Here is a 16,295-nt window from a genome sequence, read left to right as displayed (position 1 = left end):
CCCCTAGATCTTTGGTTTCTATCTCCCAACTTTACCTAGATGGGGTACTCAAATCCTTTCAGCAACTGAGAGATGAGTTTGGGTTACCCAATTCCTATTTTTTCAGGTACCTCCAGCTTAGTCACGCCCTCCAGTCCCAGTTTGCCGAGTCCCCCCCACGAATCGTCCCATTTCCCATCAAGACCTTTGTGGCTACTTTGGGTCGAGCTAAGATGGTCTCCCTTGCGTATGGATATTTGCTTACTAAGCTCCATGCGGACCCTCTGACACGTCTCCGTGGAAGGTGGGAGGAGGATATGGGTTTAATAACTGAGGAGGACTGGGCCCTTGCTCTGGAATACCTTGCCAAAGTTACCAAATCTCTCAGATATCAGAAAATTCAATTCTTCATTTTACACAGAACGTATATGACTCCAGCTAGACTGGCTACTTTTGGTACGGGCGGATCAGGCCTTTGTCCTAAGTGCGGGGGGGAGGTGGGAACATTTTGGCATCTAGTGTGGGATTGCCCGAGGTTGAGGGTGTTCTGGTTGGGGGTCAGGTCAATTCTGGAGAGTACGGGAGTGACTGGCGGACTGCTTACCCCTCAATTCTGTATTCTGGGGATGGGATGCTCTACTTCTCTGTCTGTTTCGATGGGTCTGTATGCTCGCAGTGTATGTGCCTTGGCTAAGGTTTGCATTGCGAGGCTTTGGATGGCCCCTAGAGCCCCTTTGGTTTCTGCGCTTAAGGCCCTAATTAAGGATACAATAATTAAGGAAAGATGTATATATGAAACAAAACGCATCAGCCAAATTTGAAAGGGTCTGGTCTCCGTTGCTTGACTCCCCCCATTCTCACCCGATCCCGCAACTATAGAGGGCACTGAAGTGCTAACTTCCCAAAGATTTACTGTCTAATGACGTTTTTGAGATGCTTGGCGGTTGGGCCCTGCGGGGTCGTCTACTTCATTGCATGATCACTGTGGTCCTGAATCAAAATATTCCTTCTCACCTTGCTTCTGTTTTTTTGTATTTTTTCTCTTTCATTTCATGTTTCTTATAGGTTAGTTTAAGGGCGTAAATATAAAAGTACATGAGGTTTTATATATATGGTTACGGATCTTGCAGACCCAAACGATCTGAACAGGACATTGTGTGTACATTCCCTCATGGACATGTTCAGTTATCCCACAAATGTGAACTTTTTTCAAATGAGGTTCTGCCTCAAGCTAATTGATTTATCTTTTGTGATATGATGATGCTCTGCAATGTCTGTACTTTATTCTCCAGACTGCTGAATAAAAATTACTTCATTAAAAAAAAAAAAAAAAATAACTCAACAACCTTAATTACTTTACTAGGTAAATTACAGACAAGAGGTTTGTTTTATTTTTTTTAAAAATTATTTTAATGTAAGACAGGCTCTTTTTACAGCAGACAAAAAAAGCAAGCATAAAGGCGATAGGATCAGACTAAATGCTACAACTGCTGCTTTTCCTTGACAAAGAACTTTGCACCCATCCACAAGTCACATCAGGGAACGAGGATAGACATACTGCCTTTACTCACACAAGACTAAAGTAACATGGCAAATTAACAATGCATTATTAAAGGTATTTAGAGTTACTAGACAAGTAGTTATGAGTGTGGCAAAGTACCATTTTTGTTCTGCATTGAAAAATAGGAATTAGAACAAAATGTCAGAGGCAGCAATGAGCAACATGTTATCTGTGACAATCCGTAAAAAGATTTACCTATGCTTCACACACTCAGTTTAAATGTTAAAGAACAAGGCTTTGTCATTCTTTAACTAGCATTTAACACCTGTATTAAAAAACTGAATATAAACCATAAAGCCTTACTAGGGTAAAACAAAATGACTACCATCCTGATGGAAGTACAAAGGAGCCCCAACTGAATTCAAAATAAGTGAGCGGTTGGATTGTTAAAGTCTGTATTAAGCACAAATTTATTAAGCATGTGTATGCTGTTCCTCATTTATCATTGGTAGGATTCAACTATTCAGTGTGGAAAATACAGAGTTCTGATGTGAATGGCAGATCACCTTAATAGTGAATGAAAGTAGAAAATGGTGACTCAGTTTTGGGGTGGGGGTGGAGGAGGAGCAGGGGGCATAGAGAATGGAGGTATTCCTGGAACACCCATACCCATCATAGTGACAAAGTTGGAATGATCCATTGGAGGTGGGGGAGGAGGTGGTGGCGCATACAGAAGGCCAGACGTTCCAGGTGGTGGCGGCGGAGGTGGTGGTGGGGCACTAGGGGGCAGTGGGGGTTGGACACCAGGGGGTGGGGGTACAAGAGAGGCACTCGACTGTATGGCAGCACTAGATGAAGCACTAGCCCCTCCTTGTTGCTGCTGCCATGGAGGAAGAGAGCCTGAGGCAGATGTGGTTTGGGAGCCTGGAAGGAAAATATAAAATGAGTAAATTAGTCTAGGATTGAATAGGCAAAACCACCCAAAACTATCTAGGATAGAAAACCTAAGCAAAAAAACCCCAATACTATTAAAAAAGACTAAGAAAAATCTAGTTGTGCGGTTACTCAGCTACTGTACTACCCTGTGATGCTTTATTCACGTATTTTATCAATGGAAAGTCCATACTTACTCTGCTGCCATGGAAGGGGTGCTCCAGGCTGGTGATGTGCTCCTGTAGCTTGTTGTTGCCAAGGAGGCAAAGAGGGACCAGATGGTGGTGGTGGAGGAGCTGGTCCACTAGGTGGTGGAGGCGGAGGTGGCATCAGGCCCATTGGATGTGAATGCAAGAGGCCTGGGGAAGAAAAACAAAAAAAAAAAAAAACTAACTAATGTTGTAGTGATGAAGAAAGAGGTCAAGAACTGCATTCAAGTGCTTACCCATAGGATGACCATGTGGATGTTGTCCATGATGGGGTTGCATCCAGTGATGATGGGGGGCAGGATTAGGCTGGAGGGGTGGACCATTGCCAGCTCCTCCCATTGGATGATGGAAGGAGTGAGGTGAACCATGTAGAGATGGGAATGGACGATCAGTAGCCATCCAGGGTGGCCGGGTCTATATCAAGGAAAACATTTCATAGATCAAAAATCTCCTTCCACTACGATTATAAGTACAGGATTTTTATACTTAAGCTTTTAAGGCCATTCAGGGACACTGGGTTTCTGTTGGTATATAGAAGTTTCAGGAGAGTAAGAGTACATTAAATCTAGATAACTTGTCTACAAAAATAAGAATTTACTCACCGGTAATTCTATTTCTCGTAGTCCGTAGTGGATGCTGGGACTCCGTAAGGACCATGGGGAATAGCGGCTCCGCAGGAGACTGGGCACAACTATAAAGAAAGCTTTAGGTCTAACTGGTGTGCACTGGCTCCTCCCACTATGACCCTCCTCCAGACTTCAGTTAGGATACTGTGCCCGGAAGAGCTGACACAATAAGGAAGGATTTTGAATCCCAGGTAAGACTCATACCAGCCACACCAATCACACCGTATAACTCGTGATACAATACCCAGTTAACAGTATGATAACAACTGAGCCTCCCAGATGGCTCAACAATAACCCTTTAGTTAAGCAATAACTATGAACAAGTATTGCAGACAATCCGCACTTGGGATGGGCGCCCAGCATCCACTACGGACAACGAGAAATAGAATTACCGGTGAGTAAATTCTTATTTTCTCTGACGTCCTAAGTGGATGCTGGGACTCCGTAAGGACCATGGGGATTATACCAAAGCTCCCAAACAGGCGGGAGAGTGCGGATGACTCTGCAGCACCGAATGAGCAAACTCTAGGTCCTCCTCAGCCAGGGTGTCAAACTTGTAGAATTTAGCAAACGTGTTTGACCCCGATCAAGTAGCTGCTCGGCAAAGTTGAAGAGCCGAGACCCCTCGTGGAATGGGCTTTCACTGATTTAGGATGCGGCAGTCCAGCCGCAGAATGTGCAAGCTGAATCGTACTACAGATCCAGCGAGCAATAGTCTGCTTTGAAGCAGGTGCACCCAACTTATTGGGCGCATACAGGATAAAGAGCGATCCAGCTGTCCTGGAAACAGATTTTCAGGGCCCTGACTACGTCCAACAACTTGGAAGCCTCCAAGTCTTTTGTAGCCGCAGGCACCACGATAGGTTGGTTCAGATGAAAAGCCGATACCACTTTAGGGAGAAACTGGGGACGAGTCCTCAATTCTGCCCTATCCATATGGAAAATCAGATAAGGGCTTTTACATGACAAAGCCGCCAATTCTGATACACGCCTGGCCGAAGCCAAGGCCAACAACATGACCACTTTCCACGTGAGATATTTCAAATCCACGGTTTTCAGTGGCTCAAACCAATGTGACTTTAGGAAATCCAACACCACGTTGAGATCCCAAGGTGCCACTGGAGGCACAAAAGGGGGCTGAATATGCAGCACTCCCTTAACAAAAGTTTGAACTTCAGGTAGTGAAGCCAGTTCTCTCTGGAAGAAAATCGATAGAGCCGAAATCTGGACCTTAATGGAACCCAATTTAAGGCCCATAGTCACCCCTGACTGTAGGAAGTGCAGGAAACGGCCCAGCTGAAATTACTCCGTTGGGGCCTTCCTGGCCTCACACCACGCAACATATTTTCGCCATATGCGGTGATAATGGTTTGCGGTTACTTCTTTCCTAGCTTTAATCAGCGTAGGAATGACTTCCTACGGAATGCCCTTTTCCTTCAGGATCCGGTGTTCAACCGCCATGCCGTCAAACGCAGCCGCGGTAAGTCTTGGAACAGACAGGGCCCCTGCTGCAGCAGGTCTTGTCTGAGCGGTAGAGGCCATGGGTCATCTGAGATCAGTTCTTGAAGTTCCGGGTACCAAGCTCTTCTTGGCCAATCCGGAACAATGAGTATAGTTCTTACTCTTCTCCGTATTATCCTCAGTACCTTTGGTATGAGAGGAAGAGGAGGGAACACAAACCGACCGGTACACCCACGGTGTCACTAGAGCGTCCACAGCTATCGCCTGCGGGTCTCTTGACCTGGCGCAATACTTTTATAGCTTTTTGTTGAGACGGGACGCCATCATGTCCACCTGTGGCCTTTCCCAACGGTTTACAATCAGTTGGAAGACTTCTGGATGAAGTCCCCACTCTCCCGGGTGGAGGTCGTGCCTGCTGAGGAAGTCTGCTTCCCAGTTGTCCACTCCCGGAATGAACACTGCTGACAGTGCTAACACGTGATTTTCCGCCCATCGGAGAATCCTTGTGGCTTCTGCCATCGCCGTCCTGCTTCTCGTGCCGCCCTGTCGGTTTACATGGGTGACCGCCGTGATGTTGTCTGACTGGATCAGTACCGGCTGGTTTTGAAGCAGGGGTTTTGCCTGACTTAGGGCATTGTAAATGGCCCTTAGTTCCAGAATATTTATGTGCAGGGAAGTCTCCTGAGTTGACCATAGTCCTTGGAAGTTTCTTCCCTGTGTGACTGCACCCCAGCCTCGAAGGCTGGCATCCGTGGTCACCAGGACCCAGTCCTGTATGCCGAATCTGCGGCCCTCCTGAAGATGAGCACTCTGCAGCCACCACAGCAGAGACACCCTTGTCCTTGGAGACAGGGTTATCAGCCGATGCATCTGAAGATGCGATCCGGACCACTTGTCCAACAGGTCCCACTGAAAGGTTCTTGCATGGAACCTGCCGAACGGAATCGCTTCGTAGGAAGCTACCATCTTTCCCAGGATCCGCGTGCAGTGATGCACCGACACCTGTTTTGGTTTTAGGAGGCCTCTGACTAGAGATGACAGCTCCTTGGCCTTCTCCTCCGGGAGAAACACTTTTTTCTGTTCTGTGTCCAGAACCATCCCCAGGAACAGTAGACGTGTCGTAGGGACCAGCTGCGACTTTGGAATGTTTAGAATCCAGCCGTGCTGTTGTAGCACCTCCCGAGATAGTGCTACCCCGAACAACAACTGCTCTCTGGACCTCGCCTTTAATCAGGAGATCGTCCAAGTACGGGATAATTAAAACTCCCTTCTTTCGAAGGAGTATCATCATTTCGGCCATTACCTTGGTAAAGACCCTCGGAGCCGTGGATAGACCGAACGGCAACGTCTGGAATTGGTAATGACAATCCTATACCACAAATCTGAGGTACTCCTGGTGAGGATGGTAAATGGGGACATGCAGGTAAGCATCCTTGATGTCCAGTGATACCATGTAATCCCCCTCGTCCAGGCTTGCAATAACCGCCCTGAGCGATTCCATCTTGAACTTAAATTTTTTTATATATGTGTTCAAGGATTTCAAATTTAAAATGGGTCTCACCGAACCGTCCGGTTTCGGTACCACAAACATTGTGGAATAGTAACCCCGTCCTTGTTGAAGTAGGGGTACCTTTACTATCACCTGTTGTGAATACAGCTTGTGAATTGCCTGTAACACTGCCTCCCTGCCTGAAGGAGTGGTTGGCAAGGCAGATTTGAGGAAACGGCGGGGGGGAAACGTCTTGAATTCCAGCTTGTACCCCTGAGATACTATCTGAAAAATCCAGGGATCCACCCGTGAGCGAGCCCACTGATTGCTGAAATATTTGAGACGGGCCCCCACCGTACCTGGCTCCGCCTGTGGAGCCCCAGCATCATGCTGTGGACTTGGAGGAAGCGGGGGAGGACTTTTGCTCCTGGGAACTGGCTGTATGCTGCAGCTTTTTTCCCCTACCTCTGCCTCTGGGCAGAAAGGACGCGCCTTTAACCCGCTTGCCCCTATTGGGCCGAAAGAACTGTACCTGATAATACGGTGCTTTCTTTGGCTGTGAGGGAACATGGGGTAAAAATGTAGACTTCCCAGCTGTTGCTGTGGAAACGAGGTCCGAGAGACCATCCCCGAACAACTCCTCACCCTTATAAGGCAAAACTTCCATGTGTCGTTTGGAATCTGCATCTCCTGTCCACTGCGGAGTCCATAACCCTCTCCTGGCAGAAATGGACATTGCACTAATTTTTAATGCCAGCCGGCAAATATCCCTCTGTGCATCCCTCATGTATAAAAGTGCGTCTTTTATATGCTCTACGGTTAGCAATATAGTGTCCCTGTCTAGGGTATCTATATTTTCTGACAGGGAATCTGACCATGCAGCTGCAGCACTGCACATCCATGCTGAAGCAATAGCTGGTCTCAGTATAACACCTGTGTGTGTGTATATATAGATTTCAGGATAGCCTCCTGCTTTCTATCAGCAGATTCCTTCAGGGCGGCCGTATCCGGAGACGGTAGTGCCACCTTCTTTGACAAGCGTGTGTGCGCTTCATCCACTCATGGGGATGTTTCCCAACGTGACCTATCTTCTGGCGGGAAAGGGTACGCCATTAGTAACCTCTTAGAAATTACCAGCTTCTTATCAGGGGAAGCCCACGCTTCTTCACACACTTCATTTAACTCCTCAGATGGAGGAAAAACTACTGGTAGTTTTTTCTCTCCAAACATAATACCCTTTTTTGTGGTACCGGGGGTAACATCAGAAATGTGCAACACATTTTTCATTGCCTCAATCATGTAACGTGTGGCCCTACTGGAAGTTACATTAGTCTCATCGTCGTCGACACTGGAGTCAGTATCCGTGTCGACATCTGTGTCTGCCATCTGAGGTAGCGGGCGTTTTAGAGCCCCTGATGGCTTTTGAGACGCCTGGGCAGGCACAGGCTGAGAAGCCGGCTGTCCCACATTAGGTATGTCGTCAAACCTTTTATGCAAGGAGTCGACACTGTCGCGTAATTCCTTCCACAGCACCATCCACTCAGGTGTCGACCCCGCAGGGGGTGACATCACATTCACAGGTATCTGCTCCGCCTCCACATAAGCCTCCTCAAATATGTCGACACAGCCATACCGACACACCGCAAACACACAGGGAATGCTCTGACAGAGGACAGGACCCCACAAAGCCCTTTGGGGAGACAGAGAGTATGCCAGCACACACCAGAGCGCTATATAACACAGGGATCCCACTATAAATGAGTGTTTTCCCTTATAGCTGCTTTATATATATATATATATCTATCTATCTATCTTTATATCCTGTGCCTAAATTTAGTGTCCCCCCTCTTTTTTACCCTTCGGTAGGTTTCAGACTGCCGGGGAGAGCCAGGGAGCTTCCTTCCAGCGGAGCTGTGAGGGAAAAATGGCGCCAGTGTGCTGAGGGAGATGGCCCCGCCCCTTTTCCGGCGGACTTCTCCCGCTTTTTCTGGAATACTGGCAGGGGTATTTTTACATCTATATAGCCTCTAGGACTATATATGATGTAATCTATATAGCCTCTAGGACTATATATGATGTAGGTGTCATATTGCCCTGAGGGCGCCCCCCCCCAGCGCCCTGCACCCATCAGTGACCGGAGTGTGAGGTGTACATGAGGAGCAATGGGGCACAGCTGCAGTGCGCTACCTTGGTGAAGACCGAAGTCTTCTGCCGCCGATTTTCCGGACCTTTTCTTGCTTCTGGCTCTGTAAGGGGGACGGCGGCGCGGCTCCGGGAACGAACACCAAGGACGGGTCCTGCGGTCGATCCCTCTGGAGCTAATGGTGTCCAGTAGCCTAAGAAGCCCAAACTACCACCTGTTAGGTAGGTTCGCTTCTTCTCCCCTTAGTCCCTCGCTGCAGTGAGTCTGTTGCCAGCAGATCTCGCTGTAAAATAAAAAACCTAAATAAACTTTCTTTCTAGGAGCTCAGGAGAGCCCCTAGTGTGCATCCAGCTCAGCCGGGCACAAGATTCTAACTGAAGTCTGGAGGAGGGTCATAGTGGGAGGAGCCAGTGCACACCAGTTAGACCTAAAGCTTTCTTTATAGTTGTGCCCAGTCTCCTGCGGAGCCGCTATTCCCCATGGTCCTTACGGAGTCCCAGCATCCACTTAGGACGTCAGAGAAAGTTATTTCCAAGGCTACCACTTATACAGCTCCAATATGCAATAGTACAGTAGAGAAACAATTTTGGCAAGACCACAGCAGCAAAAAGGTTGTAGAAATTACACCAAGTTATGTCGAACCGCAAGGGCAATTTAAATAAGAATTTACTTACCGATAATTCTATTTCTCGTAGTCCGTAGTGGATGCTGGGAACTCCGTAAGGACCATGGGGAATAGCGGCTCCGCAGGAGACTGGGCACAAAAAGTAAAAGCTTTAGACTAGCTGGTGTGCACTGGCTCCTCCCCCTATGACCCTCCTCCAAGCCTCAGTTAAGATACTGTGCCCGGACGAGCGTACATAATAAGGAAGGATCTTGAATCCCGGGTAAGACTCATACCAGCCACACCAATCACACCGTACAACTCGTGATCTGAACCCAGTTAACAGTATGACAACCGTAGGAGCCTCTGAAAAGATGGCTTCCAACAATAAACAACCCGATTTGTTTGTAACAATAACTATAAACAAGTATTGCAGACAATCCGCACTTGGGATGGGCACCCAGCATCCACTACGGACTACGAGAAATAGAATTATCGGTAAGTAAATTCTTATTTTCTCTGACGTCCTAGTAGATGCTGGGAACTCCGTAAGGACCATGGGGATTATACCAAAGCTCCCAAAAGGGCGGGAGAGTGCGGATGACTCTGCAGCACCGAATGAGAGAACTCCAGGTCCTCCTCAGCCAGGGTATCAAATTTGTAGAATTTAGCAAACGTGTTTGCCCCTGACCAAGTAGCTGCTCGGCAAAGTTGTAAAGCCGAGACCCCTCGGGCAGCCGCCCAAGATGAGCCCACCTTCCTTGTGGAATGGGCTTTTACAGATTTTGGCTGTGGCAGGCCTGCCACAGAATGTGCAAGTTGAATTGTACTACAAATCCAACGAGCAATCGTCTGCTTAGAAGCAGGAGCACCCAGCTTGTTGGGTGCATACAGTATAAACAGCGAGTCAGATTTTCTGACTCCAGCCGTCCTGGAAACATATTTTCAGGGCCCTGACTACGTCCAGCAACTTGGAGTCCTCCAAGTCCCTAGTAGCCACAGGTACCACAATAGGTTGATTCATGTGAAACGCTGAAACCACCTTAGGGAGAAATTGAGGACGAGTCCTCAATTCCGCCCTATCCGAATGAAATATCAGGTAAGGGCTTTTATAGGATAAAGCCGCCAATTCTGATACGCGCCTGGCTGAAGCCAGGGCCAACAGCATTACCACTTTCCATGCGAGATATTTCAAATCCACTGTGGCAAGTGGTTCAAACCAATGTGATTTTAGGAACCCTAAAACTACATTGAGATCCCAAGGTGCCACTGGAGGCACAAAAGGAGGCTGTATATGCAGTACCCCTTTGACAAATGTCTGAACTTCAGGCACTGAAGCCAGTTCTTTCTGGAAGAAGATCGACAGGGCCGAAATTTGAACCTTAATGGATCCTAATTTTAGGCCCATAGACAATCCTGCTTGCAGGAAATGTAGGAAACGACCCAGTTGAAATTCCTCCGTAGGGACCTTCTTGGCCTCACACCACGCAACATATTTTCGCCAAATGCGATGATAATGTTTTGCAGTTACATCCTTCCTGGCCTTGATCAGGGTAGGGATGACTTCATCTGGAATGCCTTTTTCCTTCAGGATCCGGCGTTCAACCGCCATGCCGTCAAACGCAGCCGCGGTAAGTCTTGGAACAGACAAGGTCCCTGCTGGAGCAGGTCCTTCCTTAGAGGTAGAGGCCACGGGTCCTCCGTGAGCATCTCTTGCAGCTCCGGGTACCAAGTTCTTCTTGGCCAATCCGGAGCCACGAGTATCGTTCTTACTCCTCTCCTTATGATTCTCAGTACTTTTGGTATGAGAGGAAGAGGAGGGAACACATATACCGACTGGAACACCCACGGAGTTACCAGAGCGTCCACCGCTATTGCCTGAGGGTCCCTTGACCTGGCGCAATATCTGTCCAGTTTCTTGTTGAGACGGGACGCCATCATGTCCACCTTTGGTTTTTCCCAACGGTTTACAATCACTTGGAAGACTTCTGGATGAAGTCCCCACTCCCCCGGGTGGAGGTCGTGTCTGCTGAGGAAGTCTGCTTTCCAGTTGTCCACTCCCGGAATGAACACTGCTGACAGTGCTACCACATGATTTTCCGCCCAGCGGAGAATCCTTGCAGCTTCTGCCATTGCCCTCCTGCTTCTTGTGCCGCCCTGTCTGTTTACGTGGGCGGCCGCCGTGATGTTGTCCGACTGGATCAATACCGGTTGACCCTGAAGCAGAGGCCTTGCTTGACTTAGGGCATTGTAAATGGCCCTTAGCTCTAGGATATTTATGTGAAGAGACGTTTCCATGCTTGACCACAAGCCCTGGAAATTTCTTCCCTGTGTGACTGCTCCCCAGCCTCTCAGGCTGGCATCCGTGGTTACTAACATCCAATCCTGAATGCCGAATCTGCGGCCCTCTAGAAGATGAGCCTTCTGTAACCACCACAGGAGAGATACCCTTGTCCTTGGAGATAGGGTTATCCGCTGATGCATCTGAAGATGCGATCCGGACCATTTGTCCAGCAGATCCCACTGAAAAGTTCTTGCATGGAATCTTCCGAATGGAATCGCTTCGTAAGAAGCCACCATTTTTCCCAGGACTCTCGTGCACTGATGCACTGACACTTGTCCTGGTTTTAGGAGGTTCCTGACTAGCTCGGATAACTCCCTGGCCTTCTCCTCCGGGAGAAAATAGGATTTTGGTACTTACCAGGTAAATCCTTTTCTTTGAATCCATAGGGGGCACTGGAGTACTCTTGGGATATGGACGGGCGTAGCCGAACAAAGGCACTGAATATTTAAATTTAGGACTCTCCCCCCCCCCTCCATATCCCCGAGTACCTCAGTGTACTCTGTGTTTTTTACTGAGCGAACAGGAACTATATAGAGAGGTTGACAATGGAGAATACCTATAACATAACGGACAACAACAATGTTGACCCATAACCTTACTGTCAACTAAACAGTTGACACCATAACCGATAGAACTTTATAATTTGAACCAATCGGTGAAAATGTGTTACCATAAGCTCCTCTGAGCTTAATATCAATCAAGTAAAACTTGTTACCCTAAGCTCCCTTGAGCTTAAAACAACCCACGTAAAACTGCTCTGGGTGGGCGTCCAGTGCCCCCTATGGATTCAAAGAAAAGGATTTACCTGGTAAGTACCAAAATCCTATTTTCTTTATCATCCACTAGGGGTCACTGGAGTACTCTTGGGACGTACCAAAGCTTCCCTCGTGGGCGGGAGAGCTGTTTGATACTTGTAACAGTAGGCAGGCCAAAGCTAGATGCTGATGGCGCCACCATTCATAACGTGTAAACGTGCACAAACGTGGTGCACTGAAGGCTATGTAGCCGCGTCGTAGACACTCCACGACCCGCTGGGTCTGACATTCCCACAGAACCTGTGGGATGAGCTATTACTGACGTAGACGATTGTAACTTAGCCTTAAAGTAAGCCTGACTTGTAGTCATTATTATTATCCAACTGGATAATGTCTGCTGAAAAACTGGCTAACCCCAGTTGGCAGTATCATAGAGAACAAACAACGTATTCATCTCACGTACTGTAGACGTTCGGGACATATATAAACGCGTAATGCGTGTAGCACATTCAGAATTCTAGAATGTGCTGTCCACACATGAACCACTATTGGTATATTGATGTGAAGAATACGAAAGCGGAATTCGTCCGAAGATCTGCTTTATCATGAGAAAACTCAAATACGGTGGCTTGGAAAACAAGGCACTCAAATATGAAAGCAAAACCCTTGCCGAAGCCAAGGCTAGAAGGAAAATGTTTTCCAAAGTGAGAAACTTAATCCCCCTTCATGTAAGGGTTCAAAATATGAAAACTATAAGAAATCTGAACCCAACTTCAAGCCACCTGGCGCTGTAGGTGGGATAAATAGAGTCTTGAACTTTGATGACACCTTGTAGAAAAGTGTGTACAGACGTAATAGAGGCAAACGTCTTTGAAAATAAGTTTACCACACAGATACCTGCACCCTTAGTGCAGATAAACGCAGTTTTCCATTCCACCCCGTTTAACAGAATACGGGTAACTTGAAGGATGATGTCGGAAACTTCCGAGGTCTACCACACGAAATTTTGTAATAATGAGCTGCCTAAAGCGGCTTACTAGCTCGTAACCTGGTTGGTATAACCGATACTGTAACGCTCTATTTCTTAAGAGGGCGGTCTGAACCCTCACTCCGTCAACCGCAGCTGCGGTACATGGGTAATAGGTACATTGTAACTATGGTTAAAAGAACGTTCCCTGATGTAACAGGTTGGACGTATTATGAGCGGCCCAAGATCGTGTGCCAGTATTCCTTGGAGATTCGAGAAGCAAGCTCTCCGAAACCCATGAGATATCACCAGTATGACTGTGACGAACTGTCTTATGATCCGTTTTGGCAACGGAAAAAGCAGCGGAAAATGGTGGAGCCAGATACACGATGCTGAATGACCACATGAATGTGAAACACTCCACTGCCACTGCTTTTGTGATCTGTTGTTTTGTACACATACTGAGCTTTTGTAATTTGGCGAGATGCCATCATGTATACCTGAGGGTAACCCCCTTCTGTGGACTCACATATGAAACACCTCTGGATTTAATGTCCAGTTTTCAGGATCCCAATCCTGACGGGTGAGATCATCTGTCTAACAGATGTGCAGTCACGGAATGATCTCTTGACATTTTCACATAATGGTGTTCTGAGCCATTGAGGATTTGAGTTACCTGCCGCATTGCCATGCGGCTTCTTGGTTCTCCCTGGTTGTTGTGTATGCAACTCCCGTTGCCTTGTCTGACTGCCTTGGTCAGACTGAAAACGAAGCATGTAGTGCATTGTAAAATGCACGGAGTTCCAGGACTTTTATCGACAGCAATCTGTCGTGCTTTTAGAACCTCTTTTTTAACTACAACTCCTGAACCTCTGAGACTGTCGTCCAGAGTATATACACCCTCGGCCCTCTGTGGGAAACGCGAGTGAAGGCCGGCGAACTTAAAGCGCTTTGAAACACATCATTATTTTTAACAGGCGAATACACCAATGTATCACTAGTGTGCGTGTTTAGCACTAATTACTAGATGTGCAGTAGGTAAATGTCTTTGATTTACCGTATTTATAATCTTACCTAGGAATCGCTTTGAACATGATCTGCCACCGCAGTATACATTAGTAGCGCAAATTAGAGGAACTGTGTTGAGACAGAGTTTTTATGAGCAGATCATCTAAGTTAGAGGCACTCTGGTGATACAGAGTTCTAACGAGCAGATAGTCTAAGTATGGAAAGATTGTCACTGTCAGGACTCTGAGATGAGCTACCACCAACATCACTCTGGTAAATACCCGAGGCGTTGACCAGAAACCAAACGGTAGACCTGAAATGGTTAATAGTTGTGGCGTTTTGCCAAGGTTAGAACCTATTAACAACCAGAATGGGTAAATACGCATTGTGAAGATCAAATGCAATTATGCAATGTTGTGGCTCCAATATGCAAATGCTAACCGCAGAAAATCCATTTTCAAACTGCATTAAGTGACTTGCTGTTTGTTCCCCCAAACAGAGGGGAATAAGTAACCCTGACTCTGCTGGTGTACTACTGACTGGATATAAAACAGCTGAAAACCAGCAGAGACTAAATGGCAACCTGCCAAATCTGTAAATAGCTGAGACCTCATGAGTTGATGTTTCCCGCAATGTAACGTGTAAAGACACGCTCCACAATAGGAACATGTAGATGGCCTAAGAGGTCATCAAGCCACTGGCTTGCAGACTATAGCGTCTTTACAAGGCGTGACTGTTTTTGTTTTAAAAAACTGAAGTCTAAAGGAATTAAACGCCGGCACAAGTATTTCCGTTTTGATACTGGCTGCAGTAATGTCAAATTTAAGACCAACAAGCTATGGCCTTGTCATGGTTAAACTAGCGACGATGAAAGTGACCGGCGTTAGCAGAAGCTTTACAGCTATACTCTGCAGCTTCTTTAAACCGTGATCGTCCCTGTTTCCATACATATAGTCTAGTAACTGAAATGTATTCTTTGACACAGACGCATTTACCAATGGCGGATCGCGTCATTTTGGAAACTATTAAATAGAGCTTAGAGTGTACTCAGTCTCTGTACAAATAAAGACAGTGACGCACTGGGATTTAGCAATGTATGTTGTCAAAAAACCCCTACTATATGCGTGCTGTGTAATGCACCCTTCTCACTCGTAGTTATTGGTGTGAGATCTGACATAGAATCGTGCATTAAATTATAAGACCAGTTAAATAAACACCCTGGTACCCAAAGGGAATTGGCCCTTTGAAACGACTGTCTTTAGTTAGAGCAGGCGGAGTATCCGAGACTCGGATTTTTACCGCTCTTTAAATTTGAATTGCCAATGTTAACATAGGATCTTTAAAATTATTTTTAGTCTGCGCTAGAGCCTTACTCGCTATGCAGACAGACCCCAAAATAGGCAACGAACAGACACTTGCACGACTTATTGAAGTTCTTGTGTCATATATATATTTTTATTGCTGAAAAGCATATTAAAGGCAGCCGTAGCCAGGCATCAAAAAATAAGAATTTACTTACCGATAATTCTATTTCTCGGAGTCCGTAGTGGATGCTGGGGTTCCTGAAAGGACCATGGGGAATAGCGGCTCCGCAGGAGACAGGGCACAAAAAGTAAAGCTTTCCGATCAGGTGGTGTGCACTGGCTCCTCCCCCTATGACCCTCCTCCAGACTCCAGTTAGGTACTGTGCCCGGACGAGCGTACACAATAAGGGAGGAATTTTGAATCCCGGGTAAGACTCATACCAGCCACACCAATCACACTGTACAACCTGTGATCTGAACCCAGTTAACAGTATGATAACAGCGGAGCCTCTGAAAAGATGGCTCACAACAACAATAACCCGATTTAGTTAGCAATAACTATGTACAAGTATTGCAGATAATCCGCACTTGGGATGGGCGCCCAGCATCCACTACGGACTCCGAGAAATAGAATTATCGGTAAGTAAATTCTTATTTTCTCTATCGTCCTTGTGGATGCTGGGGTTCCTGAAAGGACCATGGGGATTATACCAAAGCTCCCAAACGGGCGGGAGAGTGCGGATGACTCTGCAGCACCGAATGAGAGAACTCCAGGTCCTCTTTTGCCAGGGTATCAAATTTGTAGAATTTTACAAACGTGTTCTCCCCCGACCACGTAGCTGCTCGGCAAAGTTGTAATGCCGAGACCCCTCGAACAGCCGCCCAAGATGAGCCCACCTTCCTTGTGGAATGGGCCTTAACAGATTTAGACTGTGGCAGGCCTGCCACAGAATGTGCAAGTTGAATTGTGCT

The 16,295-nt window shown here is 46.9% G+C and overlaps 1 protein-coding gene across 3 annotated transcripts in view; it reads right to left on the bottom strand.

Moving 5' to 3' along the window:
* Positions 1 to 1,361: 1,361 nt before the first annotated feature.
* Positions 1,362 to 16,295, bottom strand: part of SF1 (splicing factor 1) — a 58,038-nt gene continuing 43,104 nt past the window's right edge. For all 3 annotated transcript variants that reach the window (XM_063945205.1, XM_063945206.1, XM_063945207.1), the window contains 3 exons: positions 2,859 to 3,036; positions 2,611 to 2,772; positions 1,362 to 2,404 (listed from right to left, as the gene is read on the bottom strand). In XM_063945205.1, the coding sequence (XP_063801275.1) occupies positions 2,079 to 2,404; positions 2,611 to 2,772; positions 2,859 to 3,036 (666 nt within the window). In that variant the 3' untranslated portion in view covers positions 1,362 to 2,078. The remainder of the gene's footprint in view (positions 2,405 to 2,610; positions 2,773 to 2,858; positions 3,037 to 16,295) is intronic.

The sequence above is a fragment of the Pseudophryne corroboree genome, chromosome 11, assembly GCF_028390025.1.
Source record: "Pseudophryne corroboree isolate aPseCor3 chromosome 11, aPseCor3.hap2, whole genome shotgun sequence".
Taxonomy (NCBI): Eukaryota; Metazoa; Chordata; class Amphibia; order Anura; family Myobatrachidae; genus Pseudophryne; species Pseudophryne corroboree.
This window is presented reverse-complemented; position numbering and strand designations above follow the sequence as displayed.